This window comes from Geotrypetes seraphini, chromosome 5 (assembly GCF_902459505.1).
Source record: "Geotrypetes seraphini chromosome 5, aGeoSer1.1, whole genome shotgun sequence".
NCBI lineage: Eukaryota > Metazoa > Chordata > Amphibia > Gymnophiona > Dermophiidae > Geotrypetes > Geotrypetes seraphini.
This window is the reverse complement of record NC_047088.1, coordinates 191,919,102-191,946,609: the sequence shown is the minus strand read 5'-3', so window position 1 is coordinate 191,946,609 and position 27,508 is coordinate 191,919,102. Positions and strand designations below refer to the sequence as shown.

General features: G+C 39.6%; 1 protein-coding gene across 7 annotated transcripts in view; it reads right to left on the bottom strand.

Moving 5' to 3' along the window:
- The window catches only part of CCDC141 (coiled-coil domain containing 141), a 225,859-nt gene that overhangs the window by 42,169 nt on the left and 156,182 nt on the right, over positions 1-27,508 (bottom strand). For all 7 annotated transcript variants that reach the window (XM_033944939.1, XM_033944944.1, XM_033944945.1 and 4 more), the window contains 2 exons: positions 19,711-19,894; positions 14,410-14,522 (listed from right to left, as the gene is read on the bottom strand). In XM_033944939.1, coding sequence (XP_033800830.1) covers positions 14,410-14,522; positions 19,711-19,894 — 297 coding nt within the window. The remainder of the gene's footprint in view (positions 1-14,409; positions 14,523-19,710; positions 19,895-27,508) is intronic.

Genomic DNA, 27,508 nt, shown 5'->3' with positions numbered 1-27,508 from the left:
TTATTTGATATTTGGGGGTACCGCATGGCTAAGCTCAGGTTACCCATGTTTCCTCTTCAATATTAAAGTAAGAGGGTACAGGAGTTCAATTACATGAGTTATTACTTGGATTTTCCTGACACCTTCGTAGATACTTGTGTTTCATGTGGCACGTATATTAAGGACCACATCTATCATAGCTCGTTCTCCATTCCTTATTTTGGGTAACATTTTATATTTTGAATCTCCAGTTTCTAATGAACCATTACCAGGGGTCAGTAGTTTTAAAAGATCAACTACTTTCCTTCTACACATACACTTTCATGGGTTCAGACCCCCTTTATTCATGGTGTTATGTCCTTGCTAAGCTACTCATGAGGAGACTTTAAAACCCCCCAAAATCAGCACTCAAAACCACTTAACCAACTGTTGTTTTTTACAGGGATATTACACAAGTCCATTCTCACTGTCCTTATTAAATCTTTGAGAGGTTTCATCTTACTGGCAATTGATTTGATAATATGCTTCCCCTTGCTGTTTTAACTGATTTTCTCATTTTAAGACATATTACATTACTTTTTCAGCCGTCATGAGGTCTTACCAAATAATAATATTATTACAAATAATTTTTATCAGGAATTTGTTTTTCTTCTCAGCCACTATGTTGTTCTGATTTTATGTTCCATAACATCGGCTTCTCTAAGATAATTCTTTTCAAGAAAATCCTGCTTTTATTTGATTATGAATTTCCTTTCCCTTTTCATTCATATCTACTCAAGCATAGGACTGATTTCAACTGTTCGTTGGGTCGGCTGCTCCATATAGGTGCATTAGCTAGTAGCCTCTCTTATTTGGTTCTTGAATCTTTTTGACATATCCATCGTATATATTTAGATTCAACTATTCACTGTCCGCGCCAGTGCTCCGTTGATGATGTCACCCATTTGTGAGAATATCTGCCTGCTGTCCCAGGATAACACCTATTACGGTAAGTATCTGCCGTCATGTACTATGTTACTATGTAACTGTGCTTTCGGGTCCCAGTGCTGCTCCTTGTGTCCCTACGCAAGTCACATAGCACAAATGACAAGATGCCCTACAAGGCACTTTTTACTTTATTCCCTTCAGGTCAGTCGAGTTTTCCTTCATTGCATTTCCTCCTCCTGCAATGCATTCTATTCTTTCTTCCTTACAGACCCCTTAATTACTTTCACCTATGGCGCTCCATTCTCTGGAAACTCTAGACTGACCCAGTACTTGGCAAACCTTCTTTGGCACTCTAGGGTACTGTTTTTTTTTTCTCCATCGTGGCTCTTTGTGCCTCTGGCACTTATGTTTGTCCTTCATACTTACAACCTGCCATGCATTCAGTTATTCCTACACACTTCTTTTTCACTTCTCCGACTGCTATGTTAGATTTTAATTTCCGTGGTGCTGTTTTCTATTTCTTCAAACACACAAAATTATTTCTTTCCACATTCTACTTTTTTATGGCTGTGCTAGTAGACTTCATATTCCACTGCTACTATTTCTATCTTCTACTTTTGGGTACACCCACATTCTCCTTTCACCATAGCCGTTAGGATGGCAAAGTGGTTCAACCATTGGACTTAACATTCAATGGAAATGTGCTCACATGGGTTCAAGCCCCACTTCTAGTAGCATTTTAAATTTCCCTTCTAGTTGTAAGTTTATTCTAACTTTTTTACTTCTTCATAGCCACCTCATTCTTTAGTGACCTTAACCTCCTCTCTCGCATCTACACAACCATTTGTGAAGCACCTCTAATGCATGAGCATGTGACGATAGCGTGGTGCACTGGTTGGGACTCCAGCCACCTTGGGTTGTGAATTCAGGCCCTGCACTACCTCTGTGACCATACACAAGTTACTTACGGCTTCTTATGCCTCTTTCCATTTCTGAAACTTCACTCAGACATACAGTCCTACTATTGGAACCAAATGTCCAAGGTTCAAGTTCCAGGTCATTTCTGATATATACATACGATACATATTTTCCCATCCGAAAGGCTATGCCTTTCTTGCCTGATTATTTTCATAACTATTTTTTCCAGCCATCCGGTCACTCCAGAGTTTGCTTCCATTAGACTGCATTTCTTTCTAGTTATACTCCTCTTATGATTGCATCCACATTCTTGGTTGCTCGCTTCATTGTACCTTTCCTACCAATTCTTTGAATGGGAAATGGACCTATTTCTCTTCATTAGCACTCTGATGTTTGAGCTTGATGGACCGAAGGTCCATCAAGTCCAGTATCCTATTTCCAACAGTGGCCAACCCATGTCCCAGACACCTAGCTAGATCCCAAGTACAGCCTATAGCCAGATTCTGTGCATAAATTCTCTTAATTTGTGAAACTTATTGCTTCAATGAGAGCATTTAATGGTTTCTATATCCCATTCACTGTTTATTCAGTCTCTTCTCAACTGGTTCCCCTTTGTTTTGTTTCCAGCATATGTGAAAGGAACTGCTTCTACTCTGTTTTTCTTCCATTGGACCTATTCTCTTTACAAGACATACCAGAGCTCTCAGACAGCCCCCTAGCAGAACTGTTTATATATGACTTAATCTTCTGTCAGCTAGTCTTTCGTTTCAGTTCTATTCTACCATCCATAGTATGGAATTTCTTTCCTTCCTTTTGTTCCTGGCCTCATCAATAATAATAAAACGCTAGAGTGCACATGCGCTCTCAAAAATTCATGAGTCCTGGCGCCGTGAGGTGTGCTTCTGTGGCAACATTCTAATTGATACCTCACGGCGCTTACAGGGGCTGGAGGTGCGTGCGCGCGGCTGTGCTCTCTCCAAACCTCCCGACTCCAGCAGCGTAGGCAGCACTATAAACACGCTGCTTCGTGCCCTTCTACTGCCGATTTCCTCTGCCGCATCTCTGATGACATCATTGGAGACAGATGCGGTAGAGGAAATCGGCAGTAGAAGGCCGCGAAGCAGCATGTTTAAAGTGCTGCCTACGCGGCTGGAGCCCCGAGGTTTGTCGGCGGTGGGAGGGTCAGGAGCAGGCCACATCATGCAGTAAAAGAAGGGGGAGGGGCCGAACGGAGCAGGGAAGAGAAGGGAAAGGGGGGTGGGGGAAAATGCTGCTACAGCTTTTGCACAGGAAAGGGGGGATAGGAGGGAAATGCTGTTGCTGCTGCATAGGGAAGTGGGATGGAAATGCTGCTGCACAGGGAAATGGGGAAAAATGACAGACAGACAGCAGGAGGGAGGGAGACAGAAAGAAAGAACGACACGGGCAGGGAGAGGGACAGAAAGACAGACAGAGAAAGGGGGCCAGAGAGAGAGTCAGCGGGAGAGGGAAAGGGGGCTGCTTTGGAGGGAGGGGTGTGCTTGGGGCAAACAGCTTTGCTCTGGGGGGAAGACAGAAGGGGCCATGGAGAGACAGGGAGAGGGAAAGGGGGCTGCTTTGGGGGGGGTGCTGGGGGGGAGACAGAAGGGGCCATGGAGAGATAGGGAAAGGGGGCTGCTTTGGGGGGAGGTGTGCTGGGGACAGACAGCTTTGCTCTGGGGGGGAAGACAGAAGAGTGCCATGGAGAGACATTTGGGGGGAGGTGAGTGCTGGGGGCAGACAGCTTTGTTCGGGGGGGGGAGAGACAGAAGGATACAGACAGCGGCCAAGGAGAGAGAGATATAAAAACACAGACAGACAGACGCATCAATTTTAGCACCCGTTAATGTAACGGGCTTAAAGACTAGTCCTATAATATTAGTCTATTCAGCGGAACCACACTTACATTTTGTTTTTCCAATTTTTTGTCTTTCCCTTTCATTTGTTGTCTTCTCAAGCTAGAAAACAAATGGTTTTGTGGGATTTTTTCATTTGGCATTCCTATATATGCCACTTTCTATTACCCTTTCTAATATTTCTCCTTGAGTCTTTGTGGTGTCTCCCTTGCCTATACTTGGACTCACCTGCCATTCTGAGGTCATCTCCTTTTTTAGAGCCTCTCTGCACATTCTAGTTGTACATTGTTACCCTTTCCTTTTTCTGAGTACGGGTTGTATGCCTCTTATTATTCTCTTTTCTTTTCCTTCCCTTGCTCCGACTGCTTGAATAGGACAACATATCTATTTTTTGGGCTGAGACCTACATTTTGTGTTTTATTAAGAGGCCAACTCTCCCTCCATCCTAAGCAGGCGGTAATTTTTTGGCTAGCGCGCACTAATCCGGTGCGTGCGCTAAAAATGCTAGCGCACCTTTGTAAAAGGAGCCCTTAGTGTTATTCAGCTAGTGCATTCTGATTAGCACATGCTAAGTGGGTAATACAGACAACGTGGAAGTACTTATTGCCTCATAAATTGGAGATGGTAAGTGCTCCTGTGTTAACATTTTGCAGGTACGTACCACACTAATGGCAATATTAATGCACAGCCAGAAAAACAAAAAAGGTTTTCAAAAACTGCTGCGTAAAATCTGGGCTTGGCATGTAGAAAGGTTCTGTGTTAAGCCATGTTAATTTCAGATTCTAATGCTCTTTAGTAAAGGGGTCCCTTGGGGGTTTTGCTGTAGCTCCTTTATTTTTTTGTGTTGGGCCTGTCTTGGCCTTACTAGGCCATGACATCTAGGGCTCCTTTTACAAAGGTGCGCTAGCGGTTTTAGCGTGCGCTTAGTGCACGCTAAAATGTCGTGCACGCTAGCCGCTCCCACCTCCTCTTGAACAGGCGGTGGGTTTTCGGCTAGGGTGCTCTAATCTGGTGCGTACGCTAAAAACGCTAGCGCACCTTTTAATCATTAAATCATTTAATCATTAAATCATTTGCTGCAGCTATTTTTCCAGACATGTCCCAGAAAAAAATTCTAGTGGCTCTAAAAAGTGTTCCTGGTACAAAAGGACCATATCCATAATGGACACCCATTCTTGGTGCCTGCAATGCATGAAACTTGTTCATGATTCATTTTGTTGTGCTTTCTGTTAAGTGAGAGATTCCTGGTCCTGAAAAGTCTCATGAAAAAAAAATCTGTGGTGCCTATAAGTCCATTAATATTGGAGGTAATTTTATAATTTATTTACTGGGATTTATCAGCCACCTAAAGATTTTACCCATTCACATGTCATTGATGTGTATATGTAGCTGCATACGTTCATTAATGACCTTTAACAAAATATTGACTGGTGTAAAAAAACATGCAATGAAATGATGACTCTATTGATGGGTGTGCACAGTGGTGGAATTAGGGCAGAGCATGGATGGAGTTAGCATGAACATGCCTTTGTTCAAGATGCATTTCCTGTCGCATATCTAGTATTTTATAAAGACCAGTAGGCATTGACTTGTCTTTTTAAAGTATCACCTCCCAATTGTGCACAGTTATAAAATTATTCTCATTGTAACTAAATACCTATCACTACTAAACAGCACTGCATACATTTGTATCATTTTTGGAATATTTTCTGGATTTTTGGACTTTTTTTCAGTTTGTTTCAAACCATATTTTTAAAATGCTTTAGGATTATAACGTAAAATTGACTTACATGAATTAAAATCATAAGGTGATGCATAGTAAATCAATTTTGTGTGCACTAATTTTTTAAGGCATACTAATGAATCAGAAGCATACTAATGAATTTGCATCCCATGCTCCTTACCAACTTTTCATTACCTGCTACATGCAAAGCATTCTGGATAAAGCAGAAGGTCTGTTAGAGCTTCCTTCTCAAGAGAAATGTGAGAAATTTAGGACACTTATCCAAAAGAAAAAAGTATATGAAACATACAAAGTTTTTGAGATGGCATCACGAGTTTCTGCTATAGGTTTCCCTGCCCACAGACTCTCTTGGCTGTGAACATCAGACTTGAAATATACTGTGTTTATGTTTAAGTTTATGTTTATTAAAAAACATGAATTTACCACATAACAGCCTAAAAAGGATCCAAGCGGTTTACAATATAGAGGGCTCCTTTTACGAAAGTGCACTAGGGGCTTAATGCGCAGAATTAATGCGCTAAATTTCTACGTGCACTAGCAGCTACCGCCTCCTTTTGAGCAGGCGGTAGATTTTCAGCGCGCTAATCCGGTGTGTGCGATAAAAACGCTAGTGCAACTTTGTAAAAGGAGCCCATAGTTTACATTCATTAAGAAAAGAACTCCATTTAAAAATAGGAAAGGAAAAAATAAGAGCAAAAGTTTTTATCATAAAATACTATAACAATCAACATCTCAATAGTAACAATTCTAATAATAAAACCCTAAAACAATCAAATTTCAATAAACCATAACTAATTAATACAACTGAAAATTTTCATAAAAGAAATTAATCATTACATAAATACAGATTACAGTCCCAAACTCAATTCTTCAATTTGAAAAAGCCAATTGAAAAAAATGTGCTTTTAAATGTCTTTTATGATTTTTTTTTTCTCAAGTCTATGGGCAAGTTATTCCATAACCGTGGAACTACATAAAAGAACATACAATCTCTAGTTGATGCAAGATGTGCCTTCGAGATATGAAGAACAACTACCCTATTGTCATTCAAAGATCGTAATAAATGCCTTCAGGCATAAAAGGTCAAATAAGAGGTGGATCCAACCAGAAACCACTGTTTGATGTGTCAGACCACTTTGTACTTGCCCTTCATTTAATCAAAAAAGTATCTGAGTGGGAAATTGAGGAGTTGCTTCTATTTACTGAAGAGGAACTATTATCCCAGGACAAGAAGGCAGCATATTCTCACATGTGGGTGACGTCATCCTTGGAGACCCGTATGGACAGCTGCTAAAATGCTCTTGCACTTTAAGAACTTTAGAAAGTTTGCAACTGACCGCACCATGCATGCACGAGTACCTTCCCGCCCGACGTAGGCATGCATGGTAGCTCCTCAGTTCTCTGTTTTCCGCAGAGCTACGAAGTTGTGTGTAAAACAGTCTCCATTTTGTTTTTGCCTTCCTGCTCGCATGTTCTCTGATTTTTCTTCTTTCCTACTTCTTTTCTTTCTCTTTTTCATTAAAATAAAATTTAAAAGAAGTTTTCTTTTTCTTTATTTTTCCGGAAGCCGTTTCTGATGGCGGGTCCTTTGCCTCCACCTCAGCCTTCAAGTTTTGATTTGGCTGAGGCAGTTTTCCCTTCCATGTCCCTCCCATTAACTGGCTTTAAGAAGTGCGGTAGGTGCCAGCACACTATTTCTTTAACTGATCCACATAAGTTGTGTATTCAGTGCCTGGGTCCGGACCATCGCATGGAGTCATGTACGTGCTGTTCGACCTTGCAGAAGCGCTCCATTAAGAACTGCCTTCTATAACAAAGACTTATTTTCGGTACCATGGATACATTGCAGGTACCTTCGGAAGGCATCACCATCGACTGAGGTACCCACTTCCATGCCGGTGTTGCAGACTATAGCTATGTCAGATAAGTCAGCTAAGAAGTCACCAGCTTCCTAGACGGGGTCTCAGGCCAAGCAGAGACCATTGTTGTGCCTCGCTTTGAGGGGTGCATCTTTATCGATGTCATCATCTCCGAGGCAAGCCACAACACCTTTGATACCAGCGTCCAAGCCACAGGTATCAATGCAGGCTTTTAAAGAGAAGCTCAATGCTCTCTTTGAGTTGGAGTTTGGGGATAGGTTCCAGCTTGTCACCCCATGTCGGCTCCTCCAGTACCGGTCCAGCCTGAGCATCGCTCTATGCGAGATGCAGGTATCACTAGTACCTCCTCGATACTGCATCATCTGCGGCACTGATCATCATCATCGAGCCATGTTCTCTGCACCGTTCTTCAAAGTACCGATCATCTTCTATAAAGCATCGATCTTCTAGACATTGATCTCCTTCTCAAAAGCCTAAGAAGACTCATTCTTCTGAGACTCATTCAAGCCATTCTAGATATTCGTCTCCACATCTTGGATCTTCCAAATCTGGAAAACATTCTTCAAAATCCAAGCATATTTCTCCCAAACACTCAGATAAGCGTAAGAAGTCTGTTTCACCTGTTTCATCAGACCGGCACCAAGCCAAACATCGGTACCGTTCTCCTTTCATCCCAGTAGATTCATATCTTCATCTGGACTCAAACCAAGGTGCATTCCATCCTCTATAGAAGCTAATTATTCTCCGGCAGAGTGTTCTTTTCATATTACTTCCCAAAGAGAGCCTTCTCCTTCTGAGCAGGTCTCATTTACTCATTTCATCAGACAACTGAGTAAAGACATGGCTGTAAAATTGGAAGCAGATTTCAAGTATTCAGCGGATGTATTATAAACATCGTCCTAAGGAGCTTCTCAAACTCCCTTTACATGGTATTCTAAAAGAAACTTTTTGTAAGAATTGGGAGTTCTCTTATTCAGTTCCAGTTACTCCTAGGAAACTCAACTCTCAATGCAAAATCATTCCCATTCCTGATTTTGATAAACCTCAACTTTCACATCAGTCTCTTGTCGTGGAATCTACTCACAAAAAAATCTGCTCCTTCTAAGGTCTATGCCACAGTCCCTCCGGCCAGGGAAGATCGAACTCAACAGATTTGGGAGACATCTATACCAGAATTCTATGCTGGCAAATAGTCATTAATTATAATTTTTATTTTACCTGTTATCTCAAGTATTGGGTAAAACAAATGCCTAACTACTATAAGTACCTTCTATCCCATTGAAAGTCAGAGTTTCAACATGTTTCATACTCTCACTCAACTCAGGCAGCATATGTTGCAATCAGCAACCCACCTCCCTTGGTTGACTTCTTAGATGCCTTTGAGCTGTCTTCTAGAGTTTCTGCAATGTCTGTGGCCATGAAGAGCTTGCATGGCTAAGAATAGCAGATATGGATGTTAACCTCCAAGATCACTTAACTAACATTCCCTAACTTGGAGATGAGCTTTTTGGGGACACTATTCAAAATGCGACTAAAAAACTTTCAGAGCATGAAAAGTCTTTTAACTCACTGCTCAGGCCTAAATCAAAATCCTCTGCCTCCAAGACTTTCAAACCATCTGTTTCATATCAGAGGCGTTATACACCAAAGTCTACTCTTTATAGGCCACAACAGAAAAAACAGTGTCAACAGCGTCCTCAGAAGTCGCAGACATCTGCTGCTCCCAAGTCGAATCAGCCTTTTTGACTGACTACTAGAGAGCATAATCTCAATCAATATATCTCTGTCTCTCCATCTCCCCATTGGAGGTCATCTCACACATTACAATGCTTGTTGGCAACTAATCACTTCCAATTTCATTCTAGAATCAATATCATTCTAGAAGGTTATTCTCTTCATTTCTTCAACATTCCTCCAGATCATCCTCCAAGAGAGTATTCTTCAAATCCTCTGCAGTCCTCTCTTCTCCAGGAGGTCGAATCTCTGCTCATTCTCAATGCCATCAAAAAAGTTCTTTTGGATCAGCAGAACATGGGGTTTTATTCACGATATTTCCTCATTCCGAAGAAGATGGAAGGTCTTCAGAGCTCTCAACAAATTTCTTGTCAAAGAGATGTTTCTGATGCTGTCTCTGGCATCCCTGTACCCTTATTGGATCAAAACGATTGGTTATGCTCTCTGGATCTAAAGGAGGCTTACACTCGTATTCTAATTCACCCAGCCTCTCACAAGGTTGTACTCCACACTCATCCAAAGTTTTTACCTAAAGTTGTTACTGAGTTTCATCTCAAGCAATTGATTGTCCTTCCGGTATTTTTTCCCAAGCCTCATTCTCACTCTGGAGAATCAGCTCTTCATACTCTGGACTACTAACGAGCATTGGTCTACTATTTGCAATGAACTAAATCACACTGGTCTTTTCCACAACTTTTTCTCTCTTTCAATCCTAACTAGTTGGGGCATCCTGTTTCCAAGAGGACAATTTCCAACTGGTTGGCTGCTTGCATCTTGTTTTGTTATGTTCATGCTGGACTGTGACTGGAAGGTCATGTCACAGCCCACAAAGTTAGATCCATGGCAGCTTCGGTAGCTTTTCTACGTTCTACTCCTATTGATGAAATATGCAAAGCTGATACTTGTTCCTCGGTTCATACATTCATCTCTCATTACTTTCTGGAATCCTTTTCCAGTTGGGATGACTATTTCAGCCAGGCAGTATTACAAAATTTATTTTCTTAATGGCCAATTCTCCCACCATCCCTTTTTTGGTTAGCTTGGAAGTCACCGACATGTGAGAATATTCACATGCTTGTCCTGGGATACAGCAAAGTTTCTTACCATAACAAGTGGTATCCAGGTACAGCAGGCAGACATTCTCACAACCCACCCACCTCCTTTGGTTGGCTTCTTAGCTGGCTATCTGAACTGAGGAGCTGCGCGCCTACGTCAGGTGGGAAGGCGTTTGCGCATGCGCAGTGCAATCAGTGGCAAACTTTCTAAAGTTCTTAAAGTGCAAGAGCGCTTTAGAGCTGTCTGTACCGGGGCTTTCATGGATGACATCACCCACATATGAGAATATCTCTCTGCTGTCCCTGGATAACACCTGTTACAGTAAGTAACTGTACTTTCTTGTCTCCCTAATCCCATTACAGGGATCTCAAGACAGTATAGGGCCCAAAAATAATACCCCACTCCTCAACCAAAAATCTGGAGTGGAATTTTGATAAGATCCAATTCAAAGAATCTTATATGTGGAAGACTAAAGTTTATGTCCTAGACATAATAAAATAAAACAGATACAGACTATAGTTGTTGTAAATTAGTGTTCTGCTTCCATTTGCAATATATGTGCCTCACACATTTAAAAGTGGATCTTTCTGTTTCATAATTTTTGAGATGGATGAATTTGTGACTCCACTGATGAGTTTAACAGAGTGTCTGGTACTTTAAGTAAAATAAAATTCTAGATAGGGACTATCCTAGTGCTGTAGTGCAGTAGACACGTGTTATTTATTTTAGGTGTTCATATACTACTTATATGCCCCCATAGGGATCCTGAACAGTTTATATTATATGATGGTCAGGTACTCTAAGAAATACTAATAATCCTTTATTTACTGTATATACCGCAACAACCTGCAAGTTCAGAGCAGTTTACAATAAGAACAAACAAATATAACATTGGGAATATAGATTATCAGAATACAATAAATAAAAATACTTTACAACACTAGTTATACAAACCATTTTTTAAACAAATATGTTTTTACCCGATGCTTGAAGGATAAATAAGACTTCCCTATCTGTCCCTGTGGGCTCACAATCTAACTGTGGTTCCTGGGGCAATGGAGGATTATTTGACTTGCCCAGGATCACAAGGAGCAGTGCTGGGATTGAACCTGAAACCTCAGGGTGCTGAGACAGCAGCTCTCACCATTAAGCCACTCCTCCACTCCAATCTAATCCTAAAGGAACCCTGCTAACTAATCAAAAAGAGACAGTGCCTGTAAGATCTACGATCACCTATGAAGTAAAATATACTATGGTATCACCAGTGTTTAAAAGTGTTAAGAAATATCTTCAACTATTACTGATCAGTGTTTTAAAGATGTGGAGTGGGTATTTACTTATAACCAAAATTGTAATGATATTTTGCATGATAATATAGTAAGCAGAAGAGGACACTATAAATGTACTCAATGTTCTGTATGTAGTATGATGATTGAATCTGACACACTTAATTTTAGTTTTTGGTGGGCAACTGTATGTGCAACATATAAATATGAAAAGATTATGGCAGAACGTTTAGGGTTTATCAAATCCTTTAATGGGGTTTGGGGTCCATTAACTAATTTTGTCACATTATAATTAAAGTGATTCTTTTTTCTTTATGTTAGATTCCTTTGCACATCCAGGGTGGGTTGGAGGGTGGGGGGTGGAATATTTATTTGGAAGAATACATTTATTTTTTTTATAATATTGATAGTTTAATATACATCATTACTGTTTATAATTAGGTTAAGAAGGGATTAAAAATTATTTAATGTAATAATCTTGATGTTAATAATGTATTTTCATATAGTTTTTCTGATTTTTCAATTGTATACATTATAAAGTTCAAAATATCAATAAAGAAAGTTAAAAAAAAAAAAAATGAATCTGACACACTTTTTCATCCGGTAACTTAATAACCTTTGACTTTAGTTTGAATGCCATTACTGTCAATCTAGATATGTTATTTACCTACTTTAGTACCCTTGTCATTTTTATATCATGTGCGCTGAAAACATGCCTAATTGAGCACAGAAGTCTCATTTCTAAAAGGACGATGCCTCCCCTGGTTCCTCATTGTTTGGAGACGGAGCATAAATTTGAGGAGATGTAGTGCCACTGCTGGGTGCTGAAACGGATACCAACATCTACGAGTATCAGAAGAGGGAAAATAAAATGCCATTTATGGCAGCAAGAACAATATTGGATTTTCTTTTTGAACACTATTTTTCCAACTGGGTTAAATATGGATATAGAATGGAATTCATTTTTGTTACTGTGAAATTGATGACATCATCATGTTGAGGACGTGGTTATGTTTTGCAATGATGGACGTTGATTTAAAACAGATATAGTTGTTTGGAGCCTGATGGAGTGCTTTCCTGAATTTCTTTAAAAGTTATATGGAGGATCTGTGACTACTTCCCTTAATACAGCTTTGGATAAAACAAGGCTACTATTGGGAGGAATATATGTAGTGAAGATCGAGCAGTGTGGTGTGGAGTTCAGCTAAGTATTTTGCTGATTAACACTCCATGTTGTATTTGATGTATGGAAGAGTTGTTCTTGGTTGGACTTGTAAGCAGCACACATTTTCTGGCTCATTTTGAAAGTTTAAGAAGATATTGCACTGACTAATTTGTGGAGTATTTTTGACCAATGACTGTGGTAGGCTGTTTTTAAATTACATTTTTTGTGTTGGACTATAATAAGGGAACAAATTTTCCAAGGTCATCTTTTCTCCACATCAAGGTGAATGGATGCAAGTAGTTGTAATTATTGTGATTTTGCTATTCGAATATAGTAGTATGTATTTATTATTATTTTGTAATATGTATACATACATTGCAGTATTGTGACCATTCAGCCCAAACTATATTCTTGGGAATGCCTACATGCAGGGCACATGAAAGTAGATGCATGAATTTCATGCATGTATTTTTTTACCTGTTTATGCAATTATACAGTTTTATAAAAGCCATATTCTCCCTGTAAAACAGGCTTTATACATGGGATAAAAAGCTTTATATAGTAAAATTACCTCCCTGCAATATCAGAGCCATAGTGGAACTGGTGGCCCATCTGAGGTCATTCTCCAAGAGAGAGATCTATAAGACTGCAGTGAGACTTCTGTCTATATATTCACATTCAAATATTATTTGAAGAGAGATTCCTTCTACCACTAATTTTGGTCAGTTTGAGCTGTGGAGTTTCTTTTTATTAAGAGTCCAACTCCAGTCCCTCACTCCTACCTCCCCAGGCCCATTTTTTTTTATTAATTCAAGGTTGCCTTCATCCATAACATAAAACATAATGCAGAAAAGGCTTCTGGCCAACAAAAAAACATTTTTCTTTGAATGTTGGTATCTGTTTTTCCTTTTTTAATGTTAAGACAAGCTGTTGCCCACTTGCGAGGACTGCATATATACCTCCCCCTCCTTCTCCTCCTCCCCCCTCCGCCCTCTTCTCCTAATCCTTCCTCTCTTGATGTCGCCTTGAGCCTGAATAGGTATGCGCGACGCACAAATAAAAGATTAGATTAGATGTATTGCTTGTCCTTAGAGAAAGCAAGGTTCCTTACCTATAACAGATATTCTCAGAGTACAGCTGAATTTTATTCCCCTTAAAACCCATCCACTTTCCCTAGAAATGGACTTATCCTAACATAAAGTTTTATGCAAAATTCAAGTGGCCTGCACAAGGAAGTTGAAGCCTGGTGCAGTATTCTAGAAAATTCTGTAATCTTTGTTTATATTTGTCTGGCCTGGCCTCTGGTGGATGACATCACCAGCTTTTGAGGGCTAATATTCTGCTGTTGTCAGAGAACACCTATTACAAGTAAGCAGCTTCATTTTGGGCTCCTTTTATCAAACTGAGGTAGAGTTGTTGTTGTTTTTTTTACCACGGATCAGTGAGGAAAATGCTCTGATGCTTATAGGAATTGAATGAGCGTTGGAGCATTTTCCTTGCTTGCCCATGGTAAAAAGCTCTACTGCGGTTTGATAAAAAGAGTAACATAGTAGATGACGGCAAATAAAGGCCCGAATGGTCCATCCAGTCTGCCCAACCTGATTCAATTTAAATTTTTTAATTTTTTCTTCTTAGCTTTACCCAGTACTATGCTTGGGTTCCAACTGCCGAAATCTCTGTTAAGACTTACTCCAGCCCATCTACACCCTCCCAGCCATTGAAGCCCTCCCCAGCCCATCCTCCACCAAACGGCCATTTACAGACACAGACCGTGCAAGTCTGCCCTTTATTACTTGTAAAACCTAAAGTGTAGTAGTCTTTTTAATCAAAAAATGTTCTACATTACCTCTAGCTTCTCTTCCAGCTCTTTTAAGGAATGGAATAATTCATTAATAGAATGAAGAACTTCTTTGTGTTTTGCTATTGTTTTTTCAATATACCTAATCCCTTCATCAGGACCTAGAGACAAGTAATGACATAATGGATCAACAGACTGTAGAATTTGCTCATTTTCAATATAAATAATATACACAAATATATTTTGTATGATTATTGGTGCTTACTGGTTTTATATGCGTAGTTAAAGGGATAACTTAAACTGTTATAAGATGCCACTAACTGCCACTTAAATTAGGATTTCCCAAATCTACCACGGTGATCTTTCAATGAAATAGGTTTTCATGATATAAATTGTTCACCTCCTTGGGGATTTGCAGGAATTAATTTTTATTTGGATAATTGTGTGATTTGAAATTGAATACCTATTTGGGAATATTGAGATTTGTATTAATATGGTATTTTATATATAAACTGATTTAATTATATATTTATTTTATAGTTTCTCTATACATTTTAACACATGGTGCATTCTGGGTTACCAGTAGAAAGGGCAATACGTTTAATTGTGGATATCCTGAAAACCAAACTCTCAGTGGTATCACTGGTTCAGATTTGGGAAGCTCTATAGCAAGCATATCAGAACTTTAGAGGTTCAGATATCTGCATTGTTAATTCAGGTTTTCTTGAGGGCAGTGTCTCCAAATGGGATAGTTTGCACTTTTTATGACAGCAATGAACCTCACTCCTAAACCCCAGGTTGTATGAAGTTGATCTCAGTCAGTGGTGTAGCGAGGGTGAAAAGTGGCACCCCTACCCTACCCTCTTCTCTGCCCCCCTCCCCCCGCTCCTTCCCTGCTCTCCTGCCATGCACACGCACCCCTTCCTTACCCCATACCTCTTTTAACTTTCCTGGCATGAGCAGCATCACCAACCTGCTGTCGGCGTCAGCTCTCCCTCTCATGTCACTTCCTAGGCGCGGAACCCGGAAGTGACATTAGAGGAAGAGCCAACGCTGGTGTGAGCAGCAGGTTGGAGTTGCTGCTCGCACCAGCGAACAGATAGAGGTACGATGGGGAGCAAGTGAAGGCATGGGGAGGAATGGGAAGGAGCAGGGGAGCGGAAAGGAGGAAGGGTGCTGGTGCCCTCACCAAGACAGCGCCTGGGGCGAACTGTCCCCCCCCCCCCCCTTACTATGCCACTGATCTCTGTCTCTTAAATTTATTGCTTGTGCTCTCCATAGTACTTAGATTATGACAAGGAAAGTTTCCACTTGGGATTCAGGAGATGTAACATGTATAGGCAACCTACCCATGGAAATTCTATTGAATCAAATCTGTTGCTACAAAACAATGGAAATCATTTCTTTATCTGTTTGCCACAGTTTTTTGATCCTGGACTGAATTTCTTAGCTCCTGAGGATTTTCTTTCCACATGATTCAGGGAGCAGTCACTTGAAACTAACACCTCGATGATTAATACCATTCTAGTGTTTTTCTCTTTTATCACTATCAAGCATCCAGGATTTTATTTTCAGGATAGGGATCACAGATGATCATAACCTCATCATTCTCCATAATTCTCATAGGATCATGATCCCAGTGCTTTTCTGGAAAAACAATGTTGTAATGTTTGCAGAAGTTCCCATGAAGAAGTGCAACATTGTTATGCTTTTCCATATAAAACATTTTTGCCATTAGAGCTCTGCAGCCAGCTATGAGATGAGTGACTGTTTCCACCTCTTTCTTACAGAACCAGTTTTTTATATGCTTGCTGTGAACTATCTTATCCATAATCCACGGTCCTGGACTTCAACTATCAATCTTTTATCCATAGGTTTCAGTACTCCTCTCCTTAACCATTCATATATCTGGGTTTGGTCCATGTATGGTTCCTGGAGTAATGCTTTGTATTTCCCACTCTATTTGTGTATTTTGTTTTTCCTTGCTTGTTGATCCAATTCTTGAAAGAATTTTCTCTTCTGCTTCGCATAGTCTGTTGATTCCATTCTTGTGCACACAGATGGATTCCCACTCATTTTTTCTGACTGTTAGAATAGTTGTTCAAGGTTAATGATAGAACTAGATTCTGGATGCCTACTCTCATATTTCAATGTTTTTGTGTTCTTGGGTGCATTGCTGCTAGTAAATCAGCCTAAAGAAATTCAATGGTAGCTCTCTATTTTATAAACTATTTCTATGAGACAGATTCCTCCTTCAGCTCTAGGGATATACAGTTTTGGGATAGTATATTGTTTTTTATAGATTAGTATGGAGGAGTTTCTTTTTCATAAATTAAATAAATAATGCAATGCTTCAGTATTCATTTTATATGTCGAGACTGCCTGAGAATTAATTACATAGAATTCATAAGCGGTGATCAAAGGTTATATGTGGGTTAAAATGCTGTCATCAAGTACATTACATAACATTCAGACTTATATTCTGCCAAAGTCCTTACGAGTTAATGGTGGATAAAAACATATTTCTATTACTGGGGACAAATCCAGTTAAATGTTACACAATGACAAATATTCAAATAGATGATACATTTCAAGATAAAAATTTGTTAAACAAGAATGTCATTAAAAGTTTTCTTAAAACAGTATATTGACCTACTGATCTTATTAGGGAGATCATTCCAAATTAAGGAGTCCTTTTATTAAAGCGCACTATAGCAAATTTAGCACGCTCTAAATGCTAAGGTGCTTATAGAATATAATGGATGCCTTAGCATTTAGCATGTGTTAAATCAGTTAGCGTACTTTAATAAAAGGACCCCTAAAGGAGCCTGATAAAAAAATGATGCCTTCCATTGAACAAATGATCTAATTGTCTTTGGTGAGGGAAAACGAAGATAGAATCACTTCTGTTCAATATGACCTGGTCTTCCTGCTAGCAATGAAATCAATTCCACTAAATAAAATGGCACCTGACCGTATAGAATATTAAAAATCATAATGCAAAGCTTAAAATAAATCCTTGCATTTACTGGCAACCAATGAAATATGGTGTAATTCTATCATATTTAGAGATGGAAAAAATTAACCTCACCACAGTATTCAATGTCGTCCACCACGACATACTACTTTATCAACTTTCCGAGATAGTAATTGATTCCACCATTCTTAATTGGTTCTCAAACTTCCTTCGCTCTCGCTCCTACATTGTCAACTCTAATGGCACCATGTCCACTCCTTGGTCTCCTTCTTGCGGTGTCCCTCAGGGATTACCCCTATCCCCTATCCTTTTTAATATCTATATGTCTTCACTGAAGCTCCTCCAGCTTTCCCCCTTGAAACAATCTACACATATGCCGATGATATCCTTGTCCTTCTTGAAACAGACCAGAACCTCACCAACCTCCACGATAATATAGCATCCTGCATAATGAGACTCCACTCCTGGTCCCTCTCGGTACAGATAAAACTAAATGAATCAAAAACAAAATTACTCTGGCTTGTCCCAAAGTTAGAACACCTACCTACCCTCTTCGCACTACCCTCAGGCGCTGCTTTACACCTTGAGTTCTCAAGCAAGGTCCTTGGCATCATTATTGACTCCTCTCTCTCCCTCAACGACCACCTAAACTTCTTGACAAAATCATGCTTTTTCAGCCTCTACATGCTAAGGAAAGCAAGACCCTGCTTCCGCCAAAAACATTTTGCCGTCCTCGTCCAATCCATCATCCTTTCCAAACTTGACTACTGCAATGCCATTTACCTATGCTTAACAAAAAAAAGCCTCCAAAGACTCCAGCTTATTCAGAATACTGCAGCCAAGCTGATCTTTGCAAAACGTAAATCTGACCACGTCTCCCCACTCCTGACCAATCTTCACTGGTTCCCAGTGATTTCCAGAATCCAATTCAAATGCTCTTGCCTGGCTTTAAGATTACTCACGGCATCCTTCCTTCCCTAATCCCACTTTCCTTTAACTCCTCGTGCCCTGACTCCACCAGGACCGCCCAAAGATTAAAACTATCCTTCCCCTCCCTACATGGAATTCTCCACGCAGGTAAACTGGGAAAATCACTTCTATTCAAAATCACAGGTCTCTGGAACGACCTTACTATCCCGCTGCGGAACCTGAGCTCCCTCCATTTATTCCGCAAGCAACTAAAAACCTGGCTCTTCTCTAACATGTAATTTCTTTTTTTCCCTTCCTTTTCCACTCTGTTTATAAACTTATGTAAACCTTTTCCTATCCTTTCTCATTTTTAAGTTCTTGTAAACCGTGCCGAGCTCTACTTTCGTGGAGATGATGTGGTATATAAACTTAAGGTTTGGTTTAGTTAGTTAGTATTCTGTACAGTTTGTAATCTTTTCAACAATTCTTTAGCACATCCTAAATAAACAATATTACAATCGTCTTATCTGGGAAAGAATAAGCGATTGAATCACATGTGCAAAAACTGACATCAAAATATTTCCAAACTATCTGTAATTTCCTTAAAAGAAGAAATGATTTTTTTTACTAATCACACTGAAAGGTATAGTCTTTATTTCAGGCCATACATGTTAAATGTGATTACTGCTAATAGCTCAACTGCATTTTATGGTGAATTTTGCTATAATACAACAACTAATCAGGAAGCAATATAACACTCTAATATCCATAGGACAAACAGCATTGAATGAACAGTGCAACAGATGAGAACTGAGACGTACTATAAATACATTAGTGCTAAAAGAAAACTGAGCATATATTACTCAAGATAGCATCGTCAGTTGCAGAACTAAATTGCTGATGGTCTTTGACTGGTGCATGTATGCTGTATTAGGTTCTCCTGCAAAAATGAATTCTCAGCCTTTTAAAAGATTTCTGTGTAATAACAGAATAAAATAAAACAATGTCATATACGCCATATATTTTAAACCTTTATTTGGCATTGTTGCTCAGAAATATGTGTTTCTATGGCTCTTATGGGAGATCTGTGTATCCAGATGCCTTACTTGGCACTGTTGCTCTCATTCAGCATCAAGTTACGTAAAGCAGCCGTTTACACCATCTGCCAATTAAAGGGTTAAAATAATTGTCATGTGAATAAATTCACTTTAAACTTTATGTTGGCTGATGACATCACAAGGCTTACAAAAAAGCCTTAACATCAAACTCTGCTGCACTGCATTATGGGGTCCTTTTATTAACCAATTTAGCATGAGCTAAATGCTAAGCTAAGGCATCCATTATATCCTATGGGCATTTTAGCATTTAGCGTACGCTAATCTATAGCTTGCATTCAATTGATTAGCACACCTTAATAAAAGGACCCCTATGAACTATGAAACTATATCTGAAAAGGTTCTTACCATATACATGTTTAGCCAGGGTAGTGATCTGTTGAATTCTTTCCTCTTGTTTGGGTACTGTAGGCTGAACAAACTTATTGAACTGTTTGAAAAGCATCTCTATTGTTTCCTTTGTTTTGCATTCTGCAGAATATTTCTCCACTCTAACAACTGTGGCACTTATTTCTTCAAACCAAAACTGGCACTGAAACATGAGAGAAAACAAGCCATTTAAAAAATAAAAATTAGGAGTCATTGCATGAACAATATTGCAGTTTTGAAAATGGTTTTTAATGTTATCATATGGTAATTTTAATCCTAGATGGTAAGCAAACTACAGCCTTGCATATATTGCATTGTGGCCTTTACTGGCTAATGGGCTGTTAGCTTTGGACAGACTCAAGTTTCCAGTAACTGTACTAAGTCTGATAATTTTCTCTAAGGTAAGAATATTAGAGCTTTTAATTTTTGATTTAAAACAATAGAAACTAATAAACAGCCTTCCTCATCATGATAATCATCCCTTCTGGCTCTCAGAGAGCAATTAACCTGAGTATTGTGTGAAGATATTGGCGGGGGGAGGAGAGTTGGCAAGCCATTAAAATCAGCCAGTGTTATTGCATGACTGGTGAGGGGGCTTTAGAGAAGCAGTGTTCCCAATACCCCCTGTGCTTAACGTAAGTACTGTGTTTATGGAAGATCTAATGTTTAATTAGAGCTCCTAGTTTATTTTTTTAACAAGCATTTCATTTACCAGAAAACCAAGGGCTTAATTTTTCAAAGCTTTCTCTCATTTTGCATTAAGGAAATTATCTTTTTTTTTTAATCTAATTTTTATTTTAAAAACAGACAATTCAGTAACAATGGAATCAGTGCTTCGACAACAAAAAAAAGTATTTGTCTAACATTAAGTACTTCAACAGTACCAAAATCTAGATTCTTTTCCCTATTTAGATTTTCCCTTTCTGGCTCTCATCTCTTTCCCCTCACTCTTATACTTCCCCTCCCATGCTTATTCTATAGGGTCAGATAGATTAAGCCCCGTTTCCTCTCACTCACCAGCCATCTTTCTACCTTGCCTCAAGTGCCCCCTTTTCCTTCCATATCTTTAGCTAAAAACTTCTCTATTTACCCAAGTTCAGATGTTTTGGGCATTTTCTACTTTTCCCTGAGGGTACCACATAGGCTTATCATATTTCATCATTTCCCCCCATTTCTTCCTCCAGTCCTGCATTATTGGGTTCTTAGCAGCTCTCCACTGACTTGCTATGACTGGCCAAACCACTGGCAGAGTTCTGCACCAGTTCCTATTTACCTGTCCCGTCCCAAACATCTTCCTTATCCTCATCTCTATTTCCCCATCCCATTGCATTCACTGCCTTATCTGGCCCCATGCTAACCCCCCCTCCCCCTCCCCTCCCAATTACTGTATTATCTTGCAGCCTCACTACATATGATCAACCCCTCCCATATTCTCTCCAACAAAGTTTTGTATGGGGGGGTGCTGAAAAGTTCTCAGCCCAACCCCAAAAACTTCCTAAATTCTGAGCGTTATTTTGCCACTGTGGCAGAAGAGTGTTCTTTCGTTAAATGCCAATGTAATTATCTTTACTTTGTAGTCCCAAAACAGATAATTATATTTTAATAAATCATGTTTGAAGGGACTAGAGGTCTGCACGGGAACGGGTATCGTGGGATTCCCGCGGTTCCGCGGGAGTCCCACGGGAATCCCCCTTAACCCACGGGACTCCCACGAGGACTCCCCTCTGGCCCATGGGACTGCCACGGGGACCCCCCTCTAGCCAATGGGACGCCCACGGGGATGGAAGGCTTTGGAAGCAGGATTCGTCCATATAATATAATGGACACGTCAGCCTTAGTAAAAGAGGGGGATTTATAAGTTAATTACCTGAACAGAAAACAAAAAGGGTTCCACCAAAGAGATTCCACAAGGAAAACAGCAGCGCAAACACAAAAGAAACTGTGGAATTGATGATCTTGTCAGCAGAAATTGCTGCCTTTTATGGAGACGGGCAGAGATGGAGATAATTCTTTGCGGGGATGGGAGGGGACGGAGACGATCCTGATGGTGATGGGTGGGATTTCTGTCCCCACGCAACTCTCTAGAAGGGACCTACATTAGAGTTCAACATTTAATACTTTATACTGCTGGTACTTAATGGCTAAAGAAGCTTTCATTCTATACATCCTCTTCCTGAATTTTTAATCTGAGTGTTGCACTGCAATGAAGACTTACCCCCTATTTTATTAAGGGGCTATGTGTTTTGGCACATATTTAGCACGTGCTAAATCGACGTGCGCTAACCCGTCCATAGACTAATATGCACACATTAGCATTTAGCGCATGATTGGCGTGCACTAATATTTAGTACACGCTAAAATGCTTAGCGCACCTTAGTAAAAGGAGCCCTTTGAGAATGTTAGTATTTTTCAGTAGTGGGGGTAAATGAACAATTCTCAGACTGGAAGAGCATCACCAGCAGGTTGCCACAGGGCTCGGTGCTTGGGCTCATGCTCTTCAACATCTTTATTAATGATCTGGACATTGGTACGACGAGTGAGGTGATTAAATTTGCGGATGATACGAAGTTATACAGAGTAGTGAAGACACAGGGGGATTGCGAAGATCTGCAATGTGACATAATCAAGCTCGAGAAATGGGCATCGACATGGCAAATGAGGTTCAACGTGGATCAGTGCAAAGTGATGCATGTTGGGAACAAAAATCTCATGCACTAATACAGGATGTCCAGGGCAGTACTTGGAGAGACCTACCAGGAAAGGGACTTGGGAGTTCTGATCGACAAGTCTATGAAGCCATCTGCACAATGCGCTGTGGCGGCGAAAAGGGCGAACAGAATGCTAGGAATGATCAAGAAGGGGATTACGAATAGATCAGAGAAGGTTATCAGGCCACTGTACCGGGCCATGGTGTGCCCTCACCTGGAGTGCTGCATCCAGCACTGGTCGCCGTACATGAAGAAGGACACTGTACTACTGGAAAGGGTCCAGAGAAGAGCAACTAAAATGGTTAAGGGAATGGAGGAGTTGCTGTACAGTGAGAGATTGGAGAAGCTGGGCCTCTTCTCCCTTGAAAAGAGAAGACTGCAAGGGGACATGATCGAAACATTCAAAATACTGAAGGGAATAGACCTAGTAGATAAAGACAGACTGTGCACCCTCTCCAAGGTAGGGAGAACGAGAGGACACTCTCTGAAGTTGAAAGAGGATAGATTCCGTACAAACATAAGGAAATTCTTCTGTTCAGAAAACTGGAACGCTCTTACAGAGTCTTATAGGGGAAAACATCCTCCAGAGTTTCAAGCCAAAATTGGACAAGTTCATGCTAAACTAGTGAGACTGGACTCATTTGGAGCACTGGTCTTGACCTAGGGGCTGCCGCATGAGCGGACTGCTTGGCACGATGGACCACGATGGACCACTGGTCTGACCCAGCAGCGGAAATTCTTATGTTCTTACAAACTGGCATAGAACAAACCTCTCAGCCATTATTAAGGAAAAGTACTCGTCATTTTAAAATTACATTGGAGGATTACAACATTTATTTCTAAAAATAAACAGGAAAGGATGAAAAGAATGTGCCTGACTCATAGCAGAGGCAATGCTGTAATCTGACACTTGAAGCGAGACTGACAGGACATGATCATTCATTAGAAATTAGAGGAACCAGCCTTGGTAACCTGTCAGAATTAAGTCAAATAACTCCAAATTGGTGCAGTAGCCAAGAAGTTAAATATCGGCTAAATATTCAAAAGGAGACGCATGCATAACTTCACTATCCATAGATTTTCAAATGTTATATAGATAGTATCAGGCCAAATTTTGAATCCATATAAGAAGGTGCAACGTTTGGGATGAGGTAAGGATGACTAAAAAAATGATGATCTATTTAGCAATGATATCAGCTTCTGAATGGATAATGTACACATTTAAGCCTGATAAATAGCAGACCTTAACCAAATGGATAGGGCTGGCACAAATAGTGGTGCTGAATATATGAGTTAAATGTCATGGCCAGCATTCAGTTTATTCTGGTAATCTTCCTGAAAATGGGTCCTATGATTTAAAGAAACCATGTGCAGCCCCATTTTCCATAGAACATAATAATAATAATAATAATAATAACTTTATTCTTATATACCGCCAACAATCTTGCGACTTCTAGGCGGTTTACAATGAAGATAAATTGCACAGACATCGAATTACAGAGTGTAGCAGTGAATATCTGATAGTAGCAACAATAAAAATAATAACAACAGTTTATATATTGCAGGACCGTGAAGTTCCATGCGGTTTACAATGAATTAGAAAAATTCCATAAATTGTGAGGAACATTCATAGTTAGAGATTAGAGGTTAACAGTTTACAAGATCTAAATTGGGGAGGGATAGAACATAGAGATCAGAATTGATATTTCCAGGTTCCAGTGGTAGTTTAAGAAAGGATCTGTTGACATTAGGCTACATTATATTGCAGTTTAGTAAAAGGACCCCTATCGTGCTCTTATATGGGTCTCTCCTGCACACAGCTGTAAAAATGGCTCTTTTCTGTTTTTCCCATTAATGGCCATACTGTACATTAAAGTTGCCATTAGTTTATGGTCATCTATATATTTTTTTATTACCACTTGAGCACATACCACCTTCCATTTTGTAGGTGGTAAGTACTCCTGAGTTTATCTGTGCACTAACCAGTTATCAGTAATGTAGATACTATAATATAGGTACTATAGGTACTGTAATGTAAATACTGTAATGTAATCCAAAAACGTAAAGCTATCTATTTAATATGTAAAGGTAGCTATCCTCTTCATAACCTCTAATTCCTTATTATGTCCTTCCCTCATTTATTGAATTACCTTTAAACCATGTCAAGCTCTATCTTTATGGAGATGATGCGGTATACAAACTTAAGGTTTAGTTTAGTTTAATGTAGATACATTACTGATACATTAACATCAGTAATGTAGATACATTAACTGGTTAGTGCAGGAACCAGTCATGCTGCTCCAGACATGCCCCCTCAAAAAAATTAGAAAAAGTATTTTAATGTGCAGCTAGGGGCAAATTCTGTAAAGATCGTCTAAAGTTAGGCATCAATAATGTGGACGTCCAAACAACATAGGCGTCTAAATAAATGGAATAATAAGCCTAATTAACAAGTTTAACAAGCAATAATTGGAAGTTAGGCATCTAAAGGTTGAGTGCAATTCACATAATAGACGTCCACAATTTAATGGATGTCCATTGGAAAAAGCCACATCTAATGGTATAGGTGTGGGCATGGCATGGGTGTGACTTTGATATAGAAGTCCATTTATTAAATCACATGCCGCTCAGTGTCCTAATGCATCTACCTAACGCCTAAAATGTAGGCGTAACAAAAGCAGATCTACTTTTGAGCGTGAGTTGGGCATTAGGTGGGCGCAACTTAGGTGTCACTTAGGTGTGCCGGAGGCATCCACATATAGGTGAACGGAGCTTTATTTTGGGAGGTAAAGAGGACTCCAGTTTGATATTAAAGACAAAAGATGTTTAATAATGCATTATTTAAAACACATAAAATATATTGCATACTAAACCTTCTATTTTGGGGGGGTACAGAAGACTCTTATCTGATAATAATAGGAAAAAAAATGTTTAATAATGCATTACTCAAGCAAAGCACATGATAGATGATGGAGGGGCATAATCAAAAGAAACGTCTAAGTCTGTTTTGGCCTAACTCACAAGTAGTCCAAAGTTGGACACGGGAAAAGCTCCATTTTCAAAAAATACGTCCAGCATTTTTTTTTCTCAAAAATCGTCCAACTGTATATCCAGCCGTCTGATCATCCAGACTGCTAAGTCGTCCATCTTTATACCACATTTTCAACCAAAAATTCATCCAACTCAAAAACGCTTAGAAAAAGATCTTTTGGGTGTGGGAGGGGCCAGAAAATTAAGGGACTGGACACCCAGACATGGCACTAGAGTAGTGGGGCTCCTTACAGGGCACTGCTGTGAACTTCACAAAAAGGGTGCCACATAAACATCTCACAACAGCTCCCTTATAGGTCATGGTGAGCCCCCCAAAACACACCCAGAATCTATTAGACCCACCCCAATAGCCCTTATGGCTGCAGGAGCCACTTATTTGGCAGTGCAAAAGGGTTTGAGTTTTTTTTGGGGGGTGCACATGTTTCTCCATGAATGCAGTGATTAGAGTTGCTTATGGACCTGGGTCCTCCTCTCTATGGTTCACTAACCCACCCCCAAGACCACTTAAGCCACCTCTGTGCAGCTCTACTAGGCTTTCCTATGCCAGGCTGCCAGGTACTGATGTTATGGAAGCAGATATGTAAAGTTGTTATTATGTTTTTTATGGCGGGGGAATCAGTGATCACTGGGGCTGTGTGTGGGGGTCTGTACTTTGTGTCTGCAGTGCTTATCTGATCACTTTGGATACCTTTTGTGGAATTAAACCTGGTTTTAGATGGCCTAAGTCACAACGTTCAAGTTCTATCTAGGCAGTGTTGTAAAACCTTCGGTTATACATGCAGTACGACTAAGTCTAAGACAGTCCACGTCCCTCCCAAATTACTACCCTCACCATTTCTCCTAAAATGCCCCTTTTAGCTCTGGTCATTCAGCAGCACTGTGAAGGCCTAAGTCATTTTTAAATACGTCTAAAACCCTGTTTGATTATCTGCACTTGGACGTCTTTTGTTACTGATCGTCCAAGTGCCGATATAGGTCGGTTTTTAGACGTTTTTCTGTTTCGATTATGAGCCCCATACTGTATATTGCATACTAAACCTCATTTCCAAAAGTTTAAGAAAATATGAAGAGAAATCCTACTCACTGTGGCTATGTTCAGAGCAAGTGGACATTTCTGATGCACAATCTTGACATCATTGTGACATCATCAATATGTTTGTGTTTTATTAACATTTGCTATACCGCTTAAGCATATTACAGATCTAAGCAGTTTACAATAAAATACAGGTAGTTAGAACTTCCCTATCTGTCCCAAAGGCTCACAATCTAGCTAAAGTACCTGAGTAAACAATTATTAAAATATTTATTTATTTTAAAAATTTCTATATCGTTTAAAACTAATTGGTTTACATAATTTACAAAACAAAGTTTCCAGTATGAATACACACTGGTGAAACATGCTCAATACCTTCACCCCTCTTAAACATATAGATACAAGCTAACTTCACGCCAGTATAGCATAGTGGGGAAACGCTTCAGATGTTGCAAAGCTAATGTAGCTTTGTAACTAGAAAGGAGAGTTTAAATAATTTAAGCTCTATTCTAGTCACAAAGCTGTGTTAGCTTTGCAACATCTGAGGCGTTTCCCCACTGTGCTATACTGGCTTGAACGAAGTTAGCTTGTACCTATATGTTTAAGAGGGGTGAAGGTATTGAGCATGTTTCACCAGTGTGTATTTATACTGGAAACTTTGTTTTGTTTTGTTTGATTGTGGTTTTTGTTTCCAGTTCCTCCATTTTTTTTGTTTTGTTACATCATTTTAAAACAAAAACATGATAAAATAAACATACAATCTTTAGAAATCATGTCTACAAAATAATGCCATAGCTTGCATAGTAAAGATCATGAATAATTCATCAACTCTGCCAGAGAGGAAAATTATTGGCTAGAGAAAGGCATCTACAAATAACCGTGTCTTAAGTAGTTTTCTAAACATGTCCTTTTCAAGAATAGTGAGAGGTACATTTCAAATAATAAAAAAAATTTTTTTAAAAAGAAAAAGATAAAAGAAAGAAAA